The 19,265-nt window shown below is 45.9% G+C and overlaps 1 protein-coding gene across 1 annotated transcript in view; it reads left to right on the top strand.

Moving 5' to 3' along the window:
- CLMN (calmin) overlaps nt 1-19,265 on the top strand; it is a 51,195-nt gene that overhangs the window by 26,750 nt on the left and 5,180 nt on the right. Inside the window, 6 exon segments of the mRNA XM_089663815.1 lie at nt 557-750; nt 1,702-1,784; nt 2,947-4,200; nt 9,475-9,644; nt 12,533-12,593; nt 18,266-18,327. Coding sequence (XP_089519941.1) covers nt 557-750; nt 1,702-1,784; nt 2,947-4,200; nt 9,475-9,644; nt 12,533-12,593; nt 18,266-18,327 — 1,824 coding nt within the window.

The following is a 19,265-nucleotide window of genomic DNA, read 5'->3' as shown; positions in this document are numbered from 1 at the left end:
CGTAAATGATGAATGTGGACAACCCATAGACATCTATGTATTGCTTGTACATGAGTCCAATAATAGTGAACGGCCAACCCATAGACAAATATTTAGTGCCTATACAGGACTCCATGAATGGGAAACCCATAGACATCTATGTATTGCTTGTACATGACTCCATGGATGATTGATGAGCAACCCATAGACACCTATGTAGTGCTAATACATGACCCCATAAATGATGAACAGGCAACCCATAGTCATCTATGTACTGCTGAACCATGACCCCATGGAAAATGAATGGGCAAGCCATAGACCTGTATCTACTGCTCATGCATGATGCCATGAATGATGAACAGGCAACCCATAGACATCTATGTACTGCTTATACATGAGCTCATGAATAATGAATGGCTAGCTCATAGACATCTATGTAACCGATAAACCCAAGCACAATAGAACATTCAGACAGTTCATAGGAAAGGGTGTTGCAGACACAATCAGTATTAATTTCTTGGTGAGTGTGACTCTAAGCATTCCCAAACCATGTGTTCCCCTTTCTCCTTCCTCTCAGGTACGGAGTGGCGGTTCAGGATTTTGCTGGTAGTTGGAGAAGTGGAATCGCCTTCTTGGCCATTATTAAAGCCATAGACTCCAGCCTTGTGGACATCAAGAAGGCACTGGAGAGATCGCCCAGGGAGAACTTGGAAGACGCCTTTACTATTGCACAGCAGAGTCTCAACATCCCTCGGCTTTTGGAACCAGAGGGTAAAGGATAAAAAACTAACATTGGGGTACAGAGTAATACAGGCCAACAAATAGGTGGACAACTTGCGACATGCTACAAAGTTACAATGTTGACATCTTATCACAAGAGGGGAGACTGAGGAAATGCTTCCTCCTGCCTGCAACAGACTGATGACATCATCTCAGCCTAGAACCACCTTAAACGCATGCTGTCTCTCCTCCATTGTCCAGTCAGCAGGCTACTGCTTCATAACTCAAGTGCAGTGGTGAAAAGTGAGGCCCCCGCTGTTCTGTGTGGGAGGGGTGCCTGGATCTACTTGAACAGAATTACAAATCTTGGCTTGGATTAAGAGGGAAGGCCATCAGCAGGGGCGGACTGACCATTTGGAAACTCGGGCACTGCCCCAGGGCCCGGGGTCAGTAGGGGACCCCATGAGATGCCCCTGGTACCTCTTTTTCATAGGCTTTTTTGAGTTTGGGCAAGGACACAGGGGCTCCATGATCCCCTATTGCCCGGGGGCCCCATGAGTTGTCAGTCCACCCCTGGGCATCAGTGTTAGCTACCTGTATTGTACCACATTGCACAGTGCTGTCAGTCTAATAATGAGTATTGTTGGCTAACAGGAGTAGAGAGTGAGGTCCTCTCCACTGAGGTCAATGTGCTTCTACTCCTTCCATTAGTAGGCTTGGGCTGCTGGCCAGGCTATGCTGCCTAACTACACGTAGAAAAGTGATGTGAAAAACCTTGGTAAGGGGTGTCTGGATCACAGGACTGGCCCAGTCTAGTTATTCATGTAACAGAATACATACATTAGATACGAGAGGACACCCAGTACAAAGTGCATTCACATACATCAGCCCTTGGTAGTCATTCCTCACCAATCTGACTTCAGTAATCTAAACTCTGATTTTGTGCAAATCTGCTCTTCATTCCTTTTGTTAAGTCTAAATGTCCAATCCTTCTGGTTGTAGATGTGATGGTGGATTCACCAGATGAACACTCCATAATGACGTACGTCACACAGTTCCTGGAGCATTTTCCAGAACTTGACCCGGTAAGTTTCATTTACGACATTGTTTGTGTTTTTTTTCCTGCGGTTGGCTGGAGCACCCGGTGTCCAGAAAAGTGCAACTCTTGATGTCGGGTTCATAGAACATTTATTGAAAATGTAAACATGTACATTAAGCCAACGTGTTTCGAGGGAATGGACTTCCGCCTTCTTCAGGGCAGTTGCTGCGTGCCAGTGGGTGGGGGTGGTTCCCAAAAAGGGTTTCTAGATATCCTTCAATGCTGGGCTTCAAAAATAATATATACATTAGGACAGTGCTAGGATCATGGCTGTTGAGGATATCTAGAAATCCACTAGCACTCAGCAGTAGCCCTGAAGAAGGGGGAGTCAGTTCCCCCCCGAAACTTGTTGGCTCAATGTGTACATTTTCAATAAGCGTTCTGTGAACCCGACATCAAGAGTGGCACTTTTCTGGACACCAGGTGCTCCTTCCTGGCCACCAAAGTCTTCTTGCTGCAATGACAACAAGGCCATACCAGAATGCAGCCCAAGCCCCTAAGAGGATCCACCACCATCATCATCCAGGGCCAGGACAAGGGGTGGGCAGCTGCCCTGGGTGCAATGATAGTGGATTAGTGACACCGCATGACCATAATGAAGAAGAAGACCCCTTCAAGTATGTCCTACATAAGCCCAGAGGTTATTTAGAAGGTTTACTGTAGGGATGGGGGTGCCTTCCTTCTGTTACAAGGCTGACAGGAGTAGTGCCAGGGGCAGTGATTTTGATAAGCAAGTGACTGCTGGGTATAGGGTTCCCTAAACGTGCACATCATGAGCAGGAAGGAAGGGGAAAAGGGGGCACAGTTTGTCATCTTTGCCCTGGGTGCTGAATGAGCTTGTCCTGGCACTACCACCATCCAACACCGAACACAACCCACTGGATGGGATTCCTTCCCCACTGCCCACTCAGCTGCCTATCCATGACTAGTGACCGATCCAGCATGCTCTCCATCCCAAACCAGATATTTTCCAGGTTTTGGATACCAAATAGCAAAATTTCTCATAGTAAATTAGGTTATTTTATGTTTGAAATAGGTTGCTTCCAAGTATGGAGTTAAAAAGGTCCCTTGTAGATTTCATGTCAATGAAGATGTTGTTAAATGTTAATTTCTTAAGTCCAAACTTATGTTTGTCCATTACTCGGTAGGATGACTTCACAGGTCACACCGAAGATGCTCCGGTGGAAATGACGTACGTGCGATACAAAGATGGTCCTAGGGAAGAAGAAGGCAAGATTATTACTTTACCCAAAAATGAGGAGAATGAGTTTACGGTGGAACTCCAGACAAGGCCTCTTACACCTCCGGAGACGCACGTCTATACAGAAGTTAATGTTGCAGATGACAGAAGGTCGAGTTCCATGAACAGTTTGAGCAGACCACATCAACTCCTAGCAGAAGCTAATCAGGGCTCAGTACTGAAGATGGTTGGGTTTACGTTTGACAAGTTTTCACGTCGGCCTGAAATGTCTTCATTGAATTCTGATGTATCTGGGGAAATCTCTGCTAATGGATCAAATAAAATCCTAAATATTGAAAGTCAAATGGAAACAGTTTTACTTCCTAATGGACAAGGAGACCTTCACCACAACTTATTAGATCAAATTTCACCCAAATCAACGTCAGGTGGACCCATTTATCAGGAGCCAACGTATATATTTAGTGATAACTACAACAGATATTGTGACTCTTCTTCATCGTTTTCTTCAATTTCTGAACCTAATGACCTCTTTTATCATTCTGAGGACTCTCAAGATTCCATAAAGCCATCACCGATGTCTGATGATAGTGGATTAGTGACACCACATGACCATAATGAAGAAGATGACCCCTTCAAGTATGTCCTACATAAGCCCAGAGGTCATTTAGAAGGTGACCACTCCAGACAGTTGACCGTCTTCCAAGCATACAGATCAAGCACAGAAGATAAGTTTAATTCAAGAAATCATCTGGATTCTGTTGAAGACCCACAAGAGGGAACTTACCCAATGGATGATAAGAGCGCTGCTAAAATTTCCATAATCCCTCATGACTTATTTTATTATCCCCATTATAGTGTTCCCATTGCAGATGTCTTGCAAGCCTTTGCTGACCCCTGTAAAGATAGTATTGTTGATGTCAGTACAGACTTTGATGATTCATCTGAAGGCCACTCAGGGGACAGCGAATTATTCAGTGATGACGAACTGGATGGAGAGAAGATAGAAAAAATGACTTTGACACCAGAATCTGAAGACTGGGAGTTAAGTTTGAAGGACTATGTGCAAGACGTGAGATACACAAAGACTGGCTCACCATCTCAATCGGTAGGATCAATATTGAATGGATCAGTGTCTCAAGCAGTCTATGACCTACAGCCCAACAATTTTGCTTTTCGCTCTGACCATCATGAAACTTCTCAGGTAATATCTGTAGAGGTAGACCAGTGTCACCATAAAATATTAGTTTTGGATAAACTTGGTCTTTGAAGTGTATTTCCAGGCAAAACGAAAAAATGAGTACATGCCCAAAGTGTTTTCACTCTAAATACAATAAAAAATACAGAAAAAAAACCTGTTGACCATTCAGAAATCCAGTAAGTTCCTAACTTCCTGTATACTAAAATCCTAAGTTGTGCTTTCATCCCTGCCACGTTCTCGCTGCTAGACTACAGAACATCCCTCCTCCTCTTACCCATAACATAAGGGTCAGGGGTTCTGTAGTCCAGCAGGGGAGGACTCAGACAGGCCTGACAACACTGCTTTGGCTTTGAATACGGCAGAGTTGATAACTCACTACAAGAAGTTAGGAGTTCACAGGATTTCTAGCAACATTAACACATTTCTTTGTACCTGCAGTATTTTACGACCCCAATTGAGAGTCCTTGCAGGTGTATGAATGGTCAAGCTAAGGGAAGTATTGGGGTAAGATGAGAAGAAAGGAGCCACCAAATGGTCAGAAGGCGGTTCAGGGCATGATTATTAAGAACTTATTTTTAAGAATAAGAATTATTATTGGCAGTGGGACAGTATTTATTAGGTTCCTGGGGAAGGGGGAGGGCACAGTAAGAAAGAGTAGGTTAGGAAAAGAAGGAAGTGGTAGCAAGATTCCCATGAAAAGGCCACTGTGGGTCTCAAGGGGCTTGGGGAGGTGATGTGTTTGCAAGCCACGGAATTGGGTAGGATAGGCTACGTCTATTAGAAGAGTGAGGGTCTTCAAGCCCAGATTTGCCACCATATTTACTTCCACACATGCACTGTGTATTTCCAGTCTGCTTTGGAATGTTATAGCTGAGTCTGAACCAGAACAAGCCAAACACCCAAAATGTAATATGTTCTTTTTGAGGGTTTAATGCCCTGGATGGCATATTCCTTTCACTACCACTGCAAGCAAGGAAGACAAGAAGGTCTGCTGGTTGTAATTGCTCAGCAGCTCTCCATTTTAAAAGTTCAATCCACCCAAAATGTATACTTCCTTTTGGTACGTTCTAATGAGTTAAATCACCTTCCTTTATCTCTTATGGCCAGATCTTTGTGGTAGAGTGTCCTGACCTATAGAAGTGGTAATAGTTTATTTTTATCAGTTATAAAAATGGTGAAGAGAAATCCAAATCCAGTCAATATTTGGGGGGAACACCCTTTGCCTTTTTTTAGGCAGACTTGCACACAGTTTATGAAAGAAATCGGCAGGTAGGTTGTTCTGTGTACATCTTGGAGAACTAAGCACAGATCTGTGGATGTCGGCTTCCTCCGGTCCTTCTGTCTCTTTATGTCATCCCAGACAGACTCCATAGTGGTGAGATTGGGACTCTGTGGGGGCCAAACCATCACTTCCAGGACTCCTTGTTCTTCTTTGAACTGAAGATAGTTCCTAATGATATTAGCTGCATGTTTGGGGTCATTTTCCTGCTGCAGAATAAATTTGGGGCCAATCACGCACCTCCCTGTTGGTACGGCATGATGTATCTGCTTGTATTTCTCAGCATTGAGGACACCATTGGTTAAGGGCAACATTGAGGAGCGTAGACACAGTGGTCAGCCAAGGAAACCTAATGCAGCAGATGAAAGACACATCATGCTTACTTCCCTTCGACATGGCAGGGCCGTAAGCACACAACTAGTGGAAACCAGTGGGACCCAGGTACACCCATCTATGTCTGGAGAAGTCTGGCCAGAAGTGGTCTTCATGGAAGAATTGTGGCCAAAAAGCCAAATCTCCAATGTGGAAACAAGGCTAAGCAACAACTATTCAGGAAACCATAGGAACCATGGGGTGCAGAAATATGGCAACAGGTGCTGTAGTCAAAATGTTAAATATTTGGCTGTAGCAGGAGGCAGTTTGTTGATGAAACACTGAAAGATTAATTCCATTCATCAAGCTCTTTTGAAGAAGCACAAAGAAATAGGCAACGTTGAGGAGTGTAGACATGGTGGTTGGGTAACGTTGAGGATCGTAGATGCAGTGGTCGGCCAAGGAAACTTAATGCAGCAGATGAAAGACACATCTTGCTTACTTCCCTTCCACATTGGAAGGTGTCCAGCAGTGCCATCAGCACAGAACTGGTGGAAACCAGTGGGACCCAGATACACCCATCTACCGTCCAGAGAAGTCTGGCTAGAAGTGGTCTTCATGGAAGAATTGCGTCCAACAATTCACACCTCTGACATGGAAACAAGACTAAGCAACTCAGCTATGCAGGAAAACATAGGAACCATGAGGTGCAGAAATATGTCAACAGGTGTTCTAGGCTGATGAGTCAAAATGTGAAATATTTGGCTGTAGCAGGAGGCAGTTTGTTGACGAAAGGCTGAAAGATTAATTCCATTCATCAAGTTCTTTTGAAGAAGCACAAAGAAATAGGCAACATTGAGGAGTTTAGACAAAGTGGTTGGGTAACATTGAGGATTGTAGATGCAGTGGTCAGCCAAGGAAACGTAATGCAACAGATGAAAGACACATCTTGCTTACTTCCCTTCCACATTGGAATGTGTCCAGCAGTGCCATCAGCACAAAACTGGTGGAAACCAGTGGAACCCAGGTACACCCATCTACTGTCCGGAGAAGTGGTCTTTATGGAAGAATTGCGACCAAAAAGCAAGACCTATGACATGGAAACAAGGCTAAGCAACTCAGCTATGCAGGAAAACAAAGGAACCATGGGGTGCAGAAAAATGGCAACGGGTGCTGTAGGCTGATGAGTCAAAATGTGAAATATTTGGCTATAGCAGGAGGCAGTTTGTTGACGATAGGCTGAAAGATTAATTCCATTCATCAAGATCTTTTGAAGAAGCACAAAGAAATAAGAAGCACAAAGAAATAGGCAACATTAAGGAGTGTAGACGCAGTGGTTGGGTAACGTTGAGGATCGTAGATGCAGTGGTCGGCCAAGGAAACTTAATGCAGCAGATGAAAGACACATCTTGCTTTCTTGTCTTCCACATTGGAAGGTGTCCAGCAGTGCCATCAGCACAGAACTGGCTGAAACCAGTGGGACCCAGGTACACCCATCTACTGTACAGAGAAGTCTGGCTAGAAGCGGTCTTCATGGAAGAATTGCGGCCAAAAAGCCAGACATCTAACATGGAAACAAGGCTAAGCGACTCAGCTATGCAGGAACACATAGGAAAGATGGGGTGCAGAAAAATGGCAGCAGGTGCTCTAGGCTGATGAGGCAAAATGTGAAATATTTGGCTGCAGCAGGAGGCAGTTTGTTGACGAAAGGCTGAAAGATTAATTCCATTCATCAAGATCTTTTGAAGAAGCACAAAGAAATAGACAACGTTGAGGAGTGTAGATACAGTGGTTGGGTTACGTTGAGGATCGTAGATGCATTGATCGACCAAGGAAACTTAATGCTGCAGATGAAAGACACATTTTGCTTACTTGCCTTCCACATCGGAAGGTGTCCAGCAGTACCATCAGCACAGAACTGGTGGAAACCAGTGGGACCCAGGTACACCCATCTACTGTATGGATAAGTGGTCTTCATGGAAGAATTGTGGCCAAAAAAGCTAGTCCTATGACATGGAAACAAGGCTAAGCAACTCATCTATGCAGGAAAACAGGAACCATGGGGTGCAGCAAAATGGCAACAGGTGCTGTAGGTTGATGAGTCAAAATGTGAAATATTTGGCTGTAGCAGGAGGCAGTTTGTTGACGAAAGGCTGAAAGATTAATTCCATTCATCAAGATCTTTTGAAGAAGCACAAAGAAATAGACAACATTGAGGAGTATGGACATGGTGGTTGGGTAACGTTGAGGATCGTAGATGCAGTGGTCGACCAAGGAAGCTTAATGCAGCAGATGAAAGACACATCTTGCTTACTTCCCTTCCACATCGGAAGGTGTCCAGCAGTGCCATCATCACAGAACTGGCGGAAACCAGTGGGACCCAGGTACACCCATCTACTGTCTGGAGAAGTCTGGCTAGAAGTTGTCTTCATGGAAGAATTGCGGCCAAAAAGCCACACCTCTGATGTGGAAACAAGACTAAGCAACTCAGCTATGTAGGAAAACATAGGAACTGGGATGCAGAAAAATGGCAGCAGGTGCTCTAGGCTGATGAGTCACAATGTGAAATATTTAGCTGTAGCACGAGGCAAAGGCGAAGGGTTTGAGAGCGGGACAATAATGAGAGTCTGCAACCAAAAATGGTTGGAGGTTCCTTGCAAGTTTGGGGCTGCATTTCTGCAAAAGGAGTTGGAGATTTGGTCAGGATCAATGGTGTCCTCAATGCTGAGAAATACAGGCAGATACTTCTCCATCATGCCATACCATCAGGGAGGTGTGTTATTGGCCCTGCCATGTTGAAGGGAAGTAAGCATGATGTGTCTTTCATCCGCTGCATTAGGTTTCCTTGGCTGACCACTGTGTCTATGCTCCTCAATGTTGCCCTTCATCAATGGTGTCCTCAATGCTGAGAAATACAAGCAGATACATCATGCTGTACCAACAGGGAGGAGTGTGATTGGCCCCAAATTTATTCTGCAGCTGGACAACCACCCCAAACATACAGTCAATGTCATTAAGAACTATTTTCAATGTAAAGAAGAACCAAGGAGTCCTAGAAGTGATGGTTTGGCCCCCACAGAGCCCCGATCTGGAGTCTGTCAGGGATGACATGAAGAGACAGAAGGATTTGAGGCGGTCGACATCCATAGAAGATTGGTGCTTAGTTCTCTGAGATGCCTACCTGCCGAGTTCCTTCACTGGGTGCAAGTCTACCTAGAAGAAGGCAAAGGGGTGGGGTCACACCAAATATTGATTGGATTTGGATTTATCTTCTGTTCATTTACTTTCCATTCTGTAAATTGATAAAAAGAAACTAATAACACTTCTATTTCTGAAAGAATTCTTCATTTACAGCATTTTTTCACACCTGCCTGAAACTTTTGCACAGTACTGTGTATAATTATTTTTTTTCAAGGGTAAAATGTAAAAATCATGAAATCTTTACGAATTTGAAATTAGTCGAGAGCAGTCAGTGAGTGAGTGGCCAGTACTGGGCTTTTCATGGAGAACATGTATTTTATGCCAAGAATAAAAATTTGTAAAAAAAGTAATAAAACTTGAGAATAATAAAAAATGAGAATATAATTGACCCAAAACCATGCCCGTAAACCCATTCGCTCAGGATTGGTCTTTAAAAGTCGTTGATTTAGAATGTCTTGAAGATAACATGGCTTTACTAATCTCAGGTTTTTGAACACACCGAAGATCCTGATGATGACTGGGATGAAGCTCCAAGTAGAGGAAGAATCTATGCTAGGAAGTCAGATTCGGATGAAGAATTCTATCTCATGGAGGATCGGACTTCCAGACTTGCTGCAGAAATCGGGGCCAGTCTTCAGGATCCGTGGCATTCAAGGTAATGAAATGTGCGAAATGGTTATTTATGAAATGGTTTTCGAGTTAAAATGAATTGCAAGAAACCAGAATGGAGACAGTCAAGAAACCCCTAAGTTCCTTTAACACTCATAGGCCACTTTAGTAGGTCCACCATGCGAGTGCCGAGAAAATCTCACCACCCCATTACGCCACCACCACTAGCCTGAACCATTGATATAAGGCAGGATGGATCCACCACACCATGACACCACCACCACCAGCCTGAACCATTGATACAAGGCAGGATGGATCCATCACACCATGACACCACCACCATCAGCCTGAACCATTGATACAAGGCAGGATGGATCCACCACACCATGACACCACCACCACCACCAGCCTGAACCATTGATACAAGGCAGGATGGATCCACCACACCATGACACCACCACCACCAGCCTGAACCATTGATACAAGGCAGGATGGATCCATCACACCATGACACCACCACCATCAACCTGAACCTTTGATACAAGGCAGGATGGATCCACCACACCATGACTCCACCACCACCAGCCTGAACCATTGATACAAGGCAGGATGGATCCATCACACCATGACATGTGATGGCGCTGAAAGCTCAAAATTGGCCTGGGCAGGAAGGGGGGGGAAAGTGTCCGGACTGGAAGGGGGGTGAAAGTGTCCGCACTGGAAGGGGGGGCAAGTGTCCGGACTTGAAGGGAGTGAAAGTGTCCGGACTTGAAGGGGGTGAAAGTGTCTGGACTTGAAGAGGTGAAAGTGTCCAGACTGGAAGGGGGTGAAAGTGTCCTGAACTGGAAGGGGGGGAAAGTGTCCGGACTGGAAGGGGGTGAAAGTGTCCGGACTGGAAGGGGGTGAAAGTGTCCGGACTGGAAGGGGGGGAAAGTGTCCGGACTTGAAGGGAGTGAAAGTGTCCGGACTAAAAGGGGGGGAAAGTGTCTGGACTTGAAGAGGTGAAAGTGTCCGGACTGGAAGGGGGGGAAAGTGTCCGGACTGGAAGGGGGGAAAGTGTCTGGACTGGAAGGGGGTGAAAGTGCCTGGACTGGAAGGGGGGGAAAGTGTCCGGACTGGAAGGGGGTGAAAGTGTCCGGAGTGGAAGGGGGTGAAAGTGTCCGGACTGGAAGGGGGTGACAGTGTCCGGACTGGAAGGGGGTGAAAGTGTCTGGACTGGAAGGGGGTGAAAGTGTCTGGACTGGAAGGGGGTGAAAGTGTCTGGACTGGAAGGGGGTGAAAGTGTCTGGACTGGAAGGGGGTGAAAGTGTCTGGACTGGAAGGGGGGGTGAAAGCGTCCGGACTGGAAGGGGGTGAAAGCGTCCGGACTGGAAGGGGGTGAAAGCGTCCGGACTGGAAGGGGGTGAAAGCGTCCGGACTGGAAGGGGGTGAAAGCGTCCGGACTGGAAGGGGGGGAAAGCGTCCGGACTGGAAGGGGGGGAAAGTGTCTGAACTGGAAGGGGGTGAAAGTGTCCGGACTGGAAGGGGGGGAAAGTGTCCGGACTGGAAGGGGGGTGAAAGTGTCCGGACTGGAAGGGGTTAATGGTTGAATTGGATGGACTTTTGTCTTCTTTCAGCCAGACTAACTATATACACTTTAGGAATAAGGGGAGATGATGCAATTCTGATCTGGGTTTGATAGCGGCTGCGATTTTTTTTTTTCATGATTGATGGTGTGTGGGAACACATGACATTGCCCCCCCCCGCCTCCCCATTTATGTTGTGGAAGCTTAGGAGATCCTACACCTGGCAGTCACCAGCCTGAACCATTGATACAAGGCAGGATGGATCCATCACACTATGACATGTGATGGCGCTGAAAGCTCAAAATTGGCCTGGGCAGGAAGGGGGTGAAAGTGTCCGCACTGGAAGGGGGGGCAAGTGTCCGCACTGGAAGGGGGGTGAAAGTGTCCGGACTTGAAGGGGGTGAAAGTGTCCAGACTGGAAGGGGGTGAAAGTGTCCGGACTGGAAGGGGGGTGAAAGTGTCTGGACTTGAAGGGGGTGAAAGTGTCCGCACTGGAAGGGGGGGCAAGTGTCCGCACTGGAAGGGGGGTGAAAGTGTCCGGACTTGAAGGGGGTGAAAGTGTCCAGACTGGAAGGGAGTGAAAGTGTCCGGACTGGAAGGGGGGGAAAGTGTCTGGACTTGAAGAGGTGAAAGTGTCCGGACTGGAAGGGGGGGAAAGTGTCCGGACTTGAAGGGAGTGAAAGTGTCCGGACTGGAAGGGGGTGAAAGTGTCCGGACTGGAAGGGGGTGAAAGTGTCCGGACTGGAAGGGGGGGGAAAGTGTCCGGACTGGAAGGGGGTGAAAGTGTCTGGACTGGAAGGGGGTGAAAGTGTCTGGACTGGAAGGGGGTGAAAGTGTCTGGACTGGAAGGGGGTGAAAGTGTCCGGACTGGAAGGGGGGGAAAGTGTCCGGACTGGAAGGGGTTAATGGTTGAATTGGATGGACTTTTGTCTTCTTTCAGCCAGACTAACTATATACACTTTAGGAATAAGGGGAGATGATGCAATTCTGATCCGGGTTTGATAGCGGCTGCGATTTTTTTTTTCATGATTGATGGTGTGTGGGAACACATGACATTGCCCCCCCCCCCCCGCCTCCCCATTTATGTTGTGGAAGCTTAGGAGATCCTACACCTGGCAGTCACTCGCTTTTCAAAATCACTGCTGCTGTCAGCCTTGTAACAGAAGGAGGGCGCCCCCCATCCCTATAGTAAACCATTGCGCCCGGGGCAGCTGCCCCTCCCGCCCACCCCTTGTCCCGGCCCTGGCGACATTTATTATCCTTTAGTCCCCAAGTCATCCATGTCTACGGGAGGAAGACTAAGTCCTTCATGGGGAAGATATTCTGGTGTTGAGCAACGTCCAGTTGACACATTTTGCATTTTTCACAGAGAGCTACAGAATGGCGCGCGCGCCCGCAACAGAAGAGAGCGCAAAGTTCACAAACCTTTGGTAAGTCGCTTTCCTTTTTATTTATATATTGCAGAAGACACAACCACGGCCTTTCCTCCAGTTATGTCCTCCTATCTGTATATAATGGCAATGCCCAGATTGGTGGAAAGGGTTAGAAAATACGCAGGCAGCCATTGCCCGCTTCTAACAATGCAGACGCTGATCGAGAAACATTTTTTAGCAATCCGGTTCAACGATCGACTTCTGTCGAACAGGGAAGGTCACACATGGTTCCAAATTCAGCCGGTCCCCGCTGAACCGCTTTCAATTTTAATCCATCTATGGACAGCTTAAGTTCAGTAAAAAAAAAAAAACTCAGCAAAAGGGATATTATTTACTAACAATGCATTGTATCCCTTGTGCTGATGGGCTCCTGCATTCATTCAAATCTTTCTCCATTGACACCCCACCACCTTCCCCAACCCCCACCAACGTGATCTTCCCGTTCATTGGAGGTTAACAGAGCCGAGGGACCTGTCATAGGCATTCATGTTGCAATTATGCCCACCATTTCCACCCCCTTCTCCATTCATAGAAGCTGTACTATAGCTTCCATGAATGAAGAATGATCTATGAATGGAGGAAGGGCAGATGAATGAAAAAAAAAAACAGCACTAGGGTCATGACTTACTAAGAATGCGTTGTATCCCTTGTGCTGCCTGCTGGGCTCCTGCATTCATTCAAATCTTTCTCCATCGGCACCCTACTCCCAACCCCCACCACCCTCATGGGCATTCATCAGTTGTGCCAATTATGCTCACCATTTCCACCCCCCCCCTCCCCCTCGCCCATTCTTCATTCATAGAAGCTGTGCTATAGCTTCCATGAATGAAAAACCATCAATGAATGGAGGAAGGGCAGATGAATGAAAAAAAAAATTAATCAGCACAAGGAACATGACTTACTAACAATGCATTGTATCCCTTGTGCTGCTGGGCTTCTGCATTCATTCAAATCTTTCTCCATCGACACCCTACTCCCAACCCCCACCACCCTCATAGGCAGTCATCAAGCGTGCCGACTTTGCACCATCGTACTCTTCCACTTCCATGGAGGTTAACAGAGCCGAGGGACCTGCCATAGGCATACATCAAGTGTACCAACTATGCCCCCATTTCCACACCCCTCCCCCGTTCTCCATTCATAGAAGCTGTGCTATAGCTTCCATGAATGAAAAACGATCTATGAATGGAGGAAGGGCAGATGAATGAAAAAAAAAAAAATTCAGCACAAGGAACATGACTTAGTAACAATGCATTGTATCCCTTGTGCTGATGGGCTCCTGCATTCATTCAAATCTTCCTCCATTGACACCCTACTCCCAACCCCCACCCTCCTCATAGGCAGTCATCAAGCATGCCTACTTTGCACCACCGTACTCTTCCACTTCCATGGAGGTTAACAGAGCCGAGGGACCTGCCATAGGCATTCATCAAGTGTACCAACTATGCCCCCATTTCCACACCCCTCCCCCGTTCTCCATTCATAGAAGCTGTGCTATAGCTTCCATGAATGAAAAACGATTTATGAATGGAGAATGGGCAGATGAATGATAAAAAAAAAATCAGCACAAGGGTAATGACTTATCAACAATGCATAGTTGGTTGGGGTTGCAAGAGACACCATCCTTACCTAGGTGAGGATTGCAGAAGTGGGTACCGATAACAATCAGTACTCACTCCCCCCTCCCCCAATCTTCAAAAAAACTTTAACGGGGGTTAACCGATTTTTGAGTGAAGTCCTGCTGTAGCCACATCATTAACGCCATTTGTATATATACAGCCTGGTATTGAGGTGGTTATACCAGGATTGTAGTTACAGCTACAACCATGATCTTGGTATTGTTCTTATCAGCTGGCGATTCTCTTTTTTATTTTTCTGTAATAGTGATCCAGCGGCTATACAACCGCTGGATCACTTTTACAGGCAGTGGAAGCCCCTCCCCCCCCCCCTTTTCCACTGTCTTTACTAGACTCTCCTGTCCAATTGGGGAGACCAATAAAGACGCAACCTATTCGGTCGCATTCCCTAGGAAGAGTGGAGGGAACAGAAGTTCCCACCCCTCTTCTGTGATGTCATAAACCAGAAGCGGTGGGGATTTCGTCACTTCCGATTTCCGGGTCGGCCGGTGGCAAGCTGTTACCGGCTTGTACAGCAGTATCCGATCTTGGTCTCGATCAGATGCTTTGGAGGTCAGAGGAGAGATCTGGGGGTCTAACAGACAGAAGATTTCTCCATAAAGAGGACCTGTCACGGCCCATCCTGTGATAGCAATAAAGTTGATCCAGAAAACAAAATGAAAGTTACAGTGAAAAAAAAAAAAAAAAAGCAAACAAATAATAAAATTAAATATTTTTTTTAAAGCGCCCCCATGCTTGATTCCTCACGCACACGGGACGTTTTTACAGCGGCTGTTTTTGGCTTTTGATGGGTTTTTTTCTACAGCCGGTAGCCCCCCCAGCATGTTATCCTCGGTGTCCATACACACACAGACTGGAATCAACGTTTTTTGGCTGGAAAAAAACCCAGGAATAGTGGGATTCTGGAGGAGTTTTTTTAGCTGTAAACACACTGTAAAGCTGAGAAACGCAGTAAAACACCTCACGTTTTTGGACGTTTTTCAGACCAAAAAAAAAAATTTTTGGGTTAAAAAAACCAAAACGTGGAAAAACGCAAATGCGGCTAAATGCTAATGCAAAAATGCTAAAAACTTTTTTTGGCTGGGAAAACCCCCCAGATCTAGTGGGTTTCTAGAGGAGTTTTTTTTAGCTGTAAAAACACTCTAATGCTTCAAAAAATTGCACTAAAATGCCGCATACCTGCGTTTTTGGATGTTTTTTAACCCCCAAAATTTTTTTTTTTTGGGGGGGGGGGGGGGGGGGAACGCTAAAAAAATGCAAAATACCAAACTGTACAATTTTTTTGTTTAATCATTATAGTTTTCATCTGCAAATCCAATACAAATACATTACACTTGTTTTGTGTTTCTTCCATTTGTGAATGATTGCACCAACTGTTGTCACCTTCTCACCAAGCTGCTTGGCCATAGTTTGGTAGCCCAGTCCAGCCTTGTGTAGGTCTACCATCTTGTCCCTGACATCCTTGGACAGCTCTTTGGTCTTTGCCATGGTGGAGAGTTTGGAATCTGATGGTTTGATGGCTCCTGTGGACAGGTGTCTTTTATACAGGTAACACAATGAGATTAGCAGCACTCCCTTTAAGAGACTGCTTCTAATCTCAGCTTGTTACCTGTATGAGAGACACCTGGGAGCCAGAAATCCTGCTGAATGATAGGGGATCAAATCCTTCTTTCCCTCATGAACATGCAGATCCGTCATCATTTGTTAGACGCATTTCTGCTGAATTTGTTGTTGTATTCTGTCTCTCAGTGTTACACCGAACATTCCATTGTTAGACCGATCATTTCTGTGTGAGGGGCGAACATTCCATTGTTAGATCGATCATTTCTGTGTGAGGGGCGAACATTCCATTGTTAGACCGATCATTTCTGTGTGAGGGGCGAACATTCAACATCAGCCGAGGAGCAAATATTTCCTTCACTGTACATGACATCAAATTTTTATTCTATCCTACTAGATTTTTGGTAAATTTAGTAACCTTTTTTTATTATCGATCGTAAACTCGCATGAAAAAAAAAAAAAAAAAAAAGCGGGCGATCGTTCGTCAGACATTCTCATTGTGTGTATGGGGCTCTGATCCGGGGACCTGTAAAGGTTTTTGAAGGGTCTCCTATGGATAATTTAATGTAATCAGTTGCCCTTCTGCGCAATTTTAAAGCGTGACGCGTTTGTAGCCAATATACTGTGGCATCTTTTTTTTATATTTTTCAAAAAAAAAAATTGGGTATTATATTGTGTTTGTGTTCACTAAAATTCATTGAGGTTTTTTTTCCCCAAAAAAAAATTGGTGTTTGACAAACGACTGCGCAAATATCGTGATATACAAAAATCGCAACACCCACCATTTATTCTCCATGGTCTTTGCTTAAAAATATATAATGTTTGGGGGTTCTAGGTAATTTTCTAGCAAAAAAATGCAGATTTGTGTACATGTAGGAGAGAAATGTCAGACGTGGCCTTGGGGTTCAAGTACTTAAAGTGTTACTAAACCCGCAACAGTGACATCAGTCTGTAGATGCAGCAAAGCATGCTGGTTATACTCACTGTGGAACCTAAGGGGTTAATCCTCCACATTATGTAAAAAGGCTGTTTGATCCTGTCTTCTCTGATCCTCCCCTTCTTCTAGCGTCCCCCTTTTATCTCTTGATAAGTTATATCGTGTGGAGACACTCTTCACAAGCTCAGTTTGGTGTGTATTGCTAGAGAGGTTTTTTTTTTCTTGGGAGAGTGCATGTGATCAGCACAGGGCTAATCCTCTCTGTTCAGAAAGAGGCCAGGGGTTCTGCATCCTCCTAAAGCAGAATGAAAACTCCTCCTACAAGCTTTAACCAGTAATCTGCTGGACACTGATAGAAGTCACAAGACTGCTCTATACTGCTGATGAGAAAAGGGATTTATCAGTTTATATTTACTAAAATTATTGCATTTCCATGTTCTGAGTACTGTGGGAGAGCGGATATAGTGAATGCGGGGTCCGGGGAGAGCAGATATAGTGAATGCGGGGTGCGGGGAGAGCGGATATAGTGAATGGGGGGTCCGGGGAGAGCAGATATAGTGAATGCGGGGTCCGGGGAGAGCGGATATAGTGAATGCGGGGTCCGGGGAGAGCGGATATAGTGAATGCGGGGTCCGGGGAGAGCGGATATAGTGAATGCGGGGTCCGGGGAGAGCGGATATAGTGAATGCGGGGTGCGGGGAGAGCGGATATAGTGAATGGGGGGTCCGGGGAGAGCGGATATAGTGAATGCGGGGTCCGGGGAGAGAGGATATAATGAATGCGGGGTCCGGGGAGAGCGGATATAGTGAATGGGGGGTCCGGGGAGAGCGGATATAGTGAATGCGGGGCCCGGGGAGAGAGGATATAGTGAATGGGGGGTCCGGGGAGAGCGGATATAATGAATGCGGGGTCCGGGGAGAGCGGATATAGTGAATGCGGGGTCCGGGGAGAGCGGATATAGTGAATGCAGGGTCCGGGGAGAGCGGATATAGTGAATGCAGGGTCCGGGGAGAGCGGATATAGTGAATGCGGGGTCCGGGGAGAGCGGATATAGTGAATGCGGGGTCTGGGGAGAGCGGATATAATGAATGCGGGGTCCGGGGAGAGCGGATATAGTGAATGGGGGGTCCGGGGAGAGAGGATATAATGAATGCGGGGTCCAGGGAGAGCGGATATAGTGAATGCGGGGTCCGGGGAGAGGGGATATAGTGAATGCGGGGTCCGGGGAGAGCGGATATAGTGAATGCGGGTCCTGGATTTAGTAACACTGTAAGCACATATTTTCGGAGGGTGGCTGCATGTTCCAGATACAAAGTATTATAAGTCATTAGCAGACAAAAAGAGGCGTAGAATAGAAGAGGCCATGGTGGAGAAAATTCGATCCTGAGCCTTGACAGAGGCAGGAATAAAGGTTTTGGCTTCGGCTATTAATCAGATTCAATGATTGTAACTCTTTTCATCTTTTGTCATTTTTAATCTAATTTTCACTTTTTATTCTTTTAAAGAATAACAATATTTTCATGCGTATTTGGCAGAATCTGATCACTTTGAGGGAGGAACACACAGAGGATGATAAAGACCAAAATTCAGGACTGAGGTGAGTTCCGTTCATCAAAGGCGATGGGTGAACATAGAGCTTAAAGTGACACTAAAGGAGATCCTTAAAGTGGTTGTAAACTTCAGATTTGAAACATGAACAAAGCCTATCCCTCTATAGTGTGTACTTGCCTCAATCCAGAGCACTGAGTGTCATTTCTGTTTGCTGCCCCTTTCCTCTGCTATCAGCACCAGTCACATCTGACAGATTTTCCTAACACCAAGAGCAAAAAGGTGACAGGGAAACAACCTCCAGCACACAGCCTGTGATCGACAGTCTCAGCTCTGTGTGTGTCCCTTCCCTCCAATCAGTTGTTAGAGTTTTCCTTACTGAGCTCTGCTGAGTGTAATTTCAGCTCTCCGCCCCCTGCTTTCTGAAAGCTCAGACAAAGCTCAGATAAATCCTGAGAACCTGAAATCAGAGATCCAACAGCAGACCTTCAATTGTCCTCCAAAAGGTTGCTCATTCCACCATATCATGGGGCACTTTCAATAACAATCTGGAGAACTAGAGGGCAAGCTTTATAAAGTTTATCTGGGGTGTAGTATCACGTTCTCATAAACCTGTATGCTCCCTCGTTGAATAACGTTGTCTAAGGCATCAGTTGTATCCTGCATCTGAGGAGATCGAGGACCAGACCCCCAATGGTCCACCAGAAGTAGGAGGCTACTTTGCAATGCCACCACATCATGGGACACTTTCAATAACAATCATTCGAACTGGACAGGAAGCTTCCATAAGGTCTAGTGGGGGTGTAGTACCACTTTCTCCAGAACTTGAATGCTCCCTCTTTCAGTAACATTGACCAAGCCATCAGTTGTGTTCAACATCTGTCTAGCTGGGTCATAGTACCTCATACTCAACAACCTGTATACTCCCTCTTTGAGTAACAAAGATCCAAAAGAGGCTACTGTGCAATGCCACCACATCATGGGACA

This window comes from Staurois parvus, unplaced genomic scaffold (assembly GCF_062004578.1).
Source record: "Staurois parvus isolate SC_StPar_1 unplaced genomic scaffold, SC_StPar_1.0 ptg001774l, whole genome shotgun sequence".
Taxonomy (NCBI): Eukaryota; Metazoa; Chordata; class Amphibia; order Anura; family Ranidae; genus Staurois; species Staurois parvus.
The sequence above is the reverse complement of the archived record's forward strand: the minus strand, read 5'-3'. Positions and strand labels throughout refer to the sequence as shown.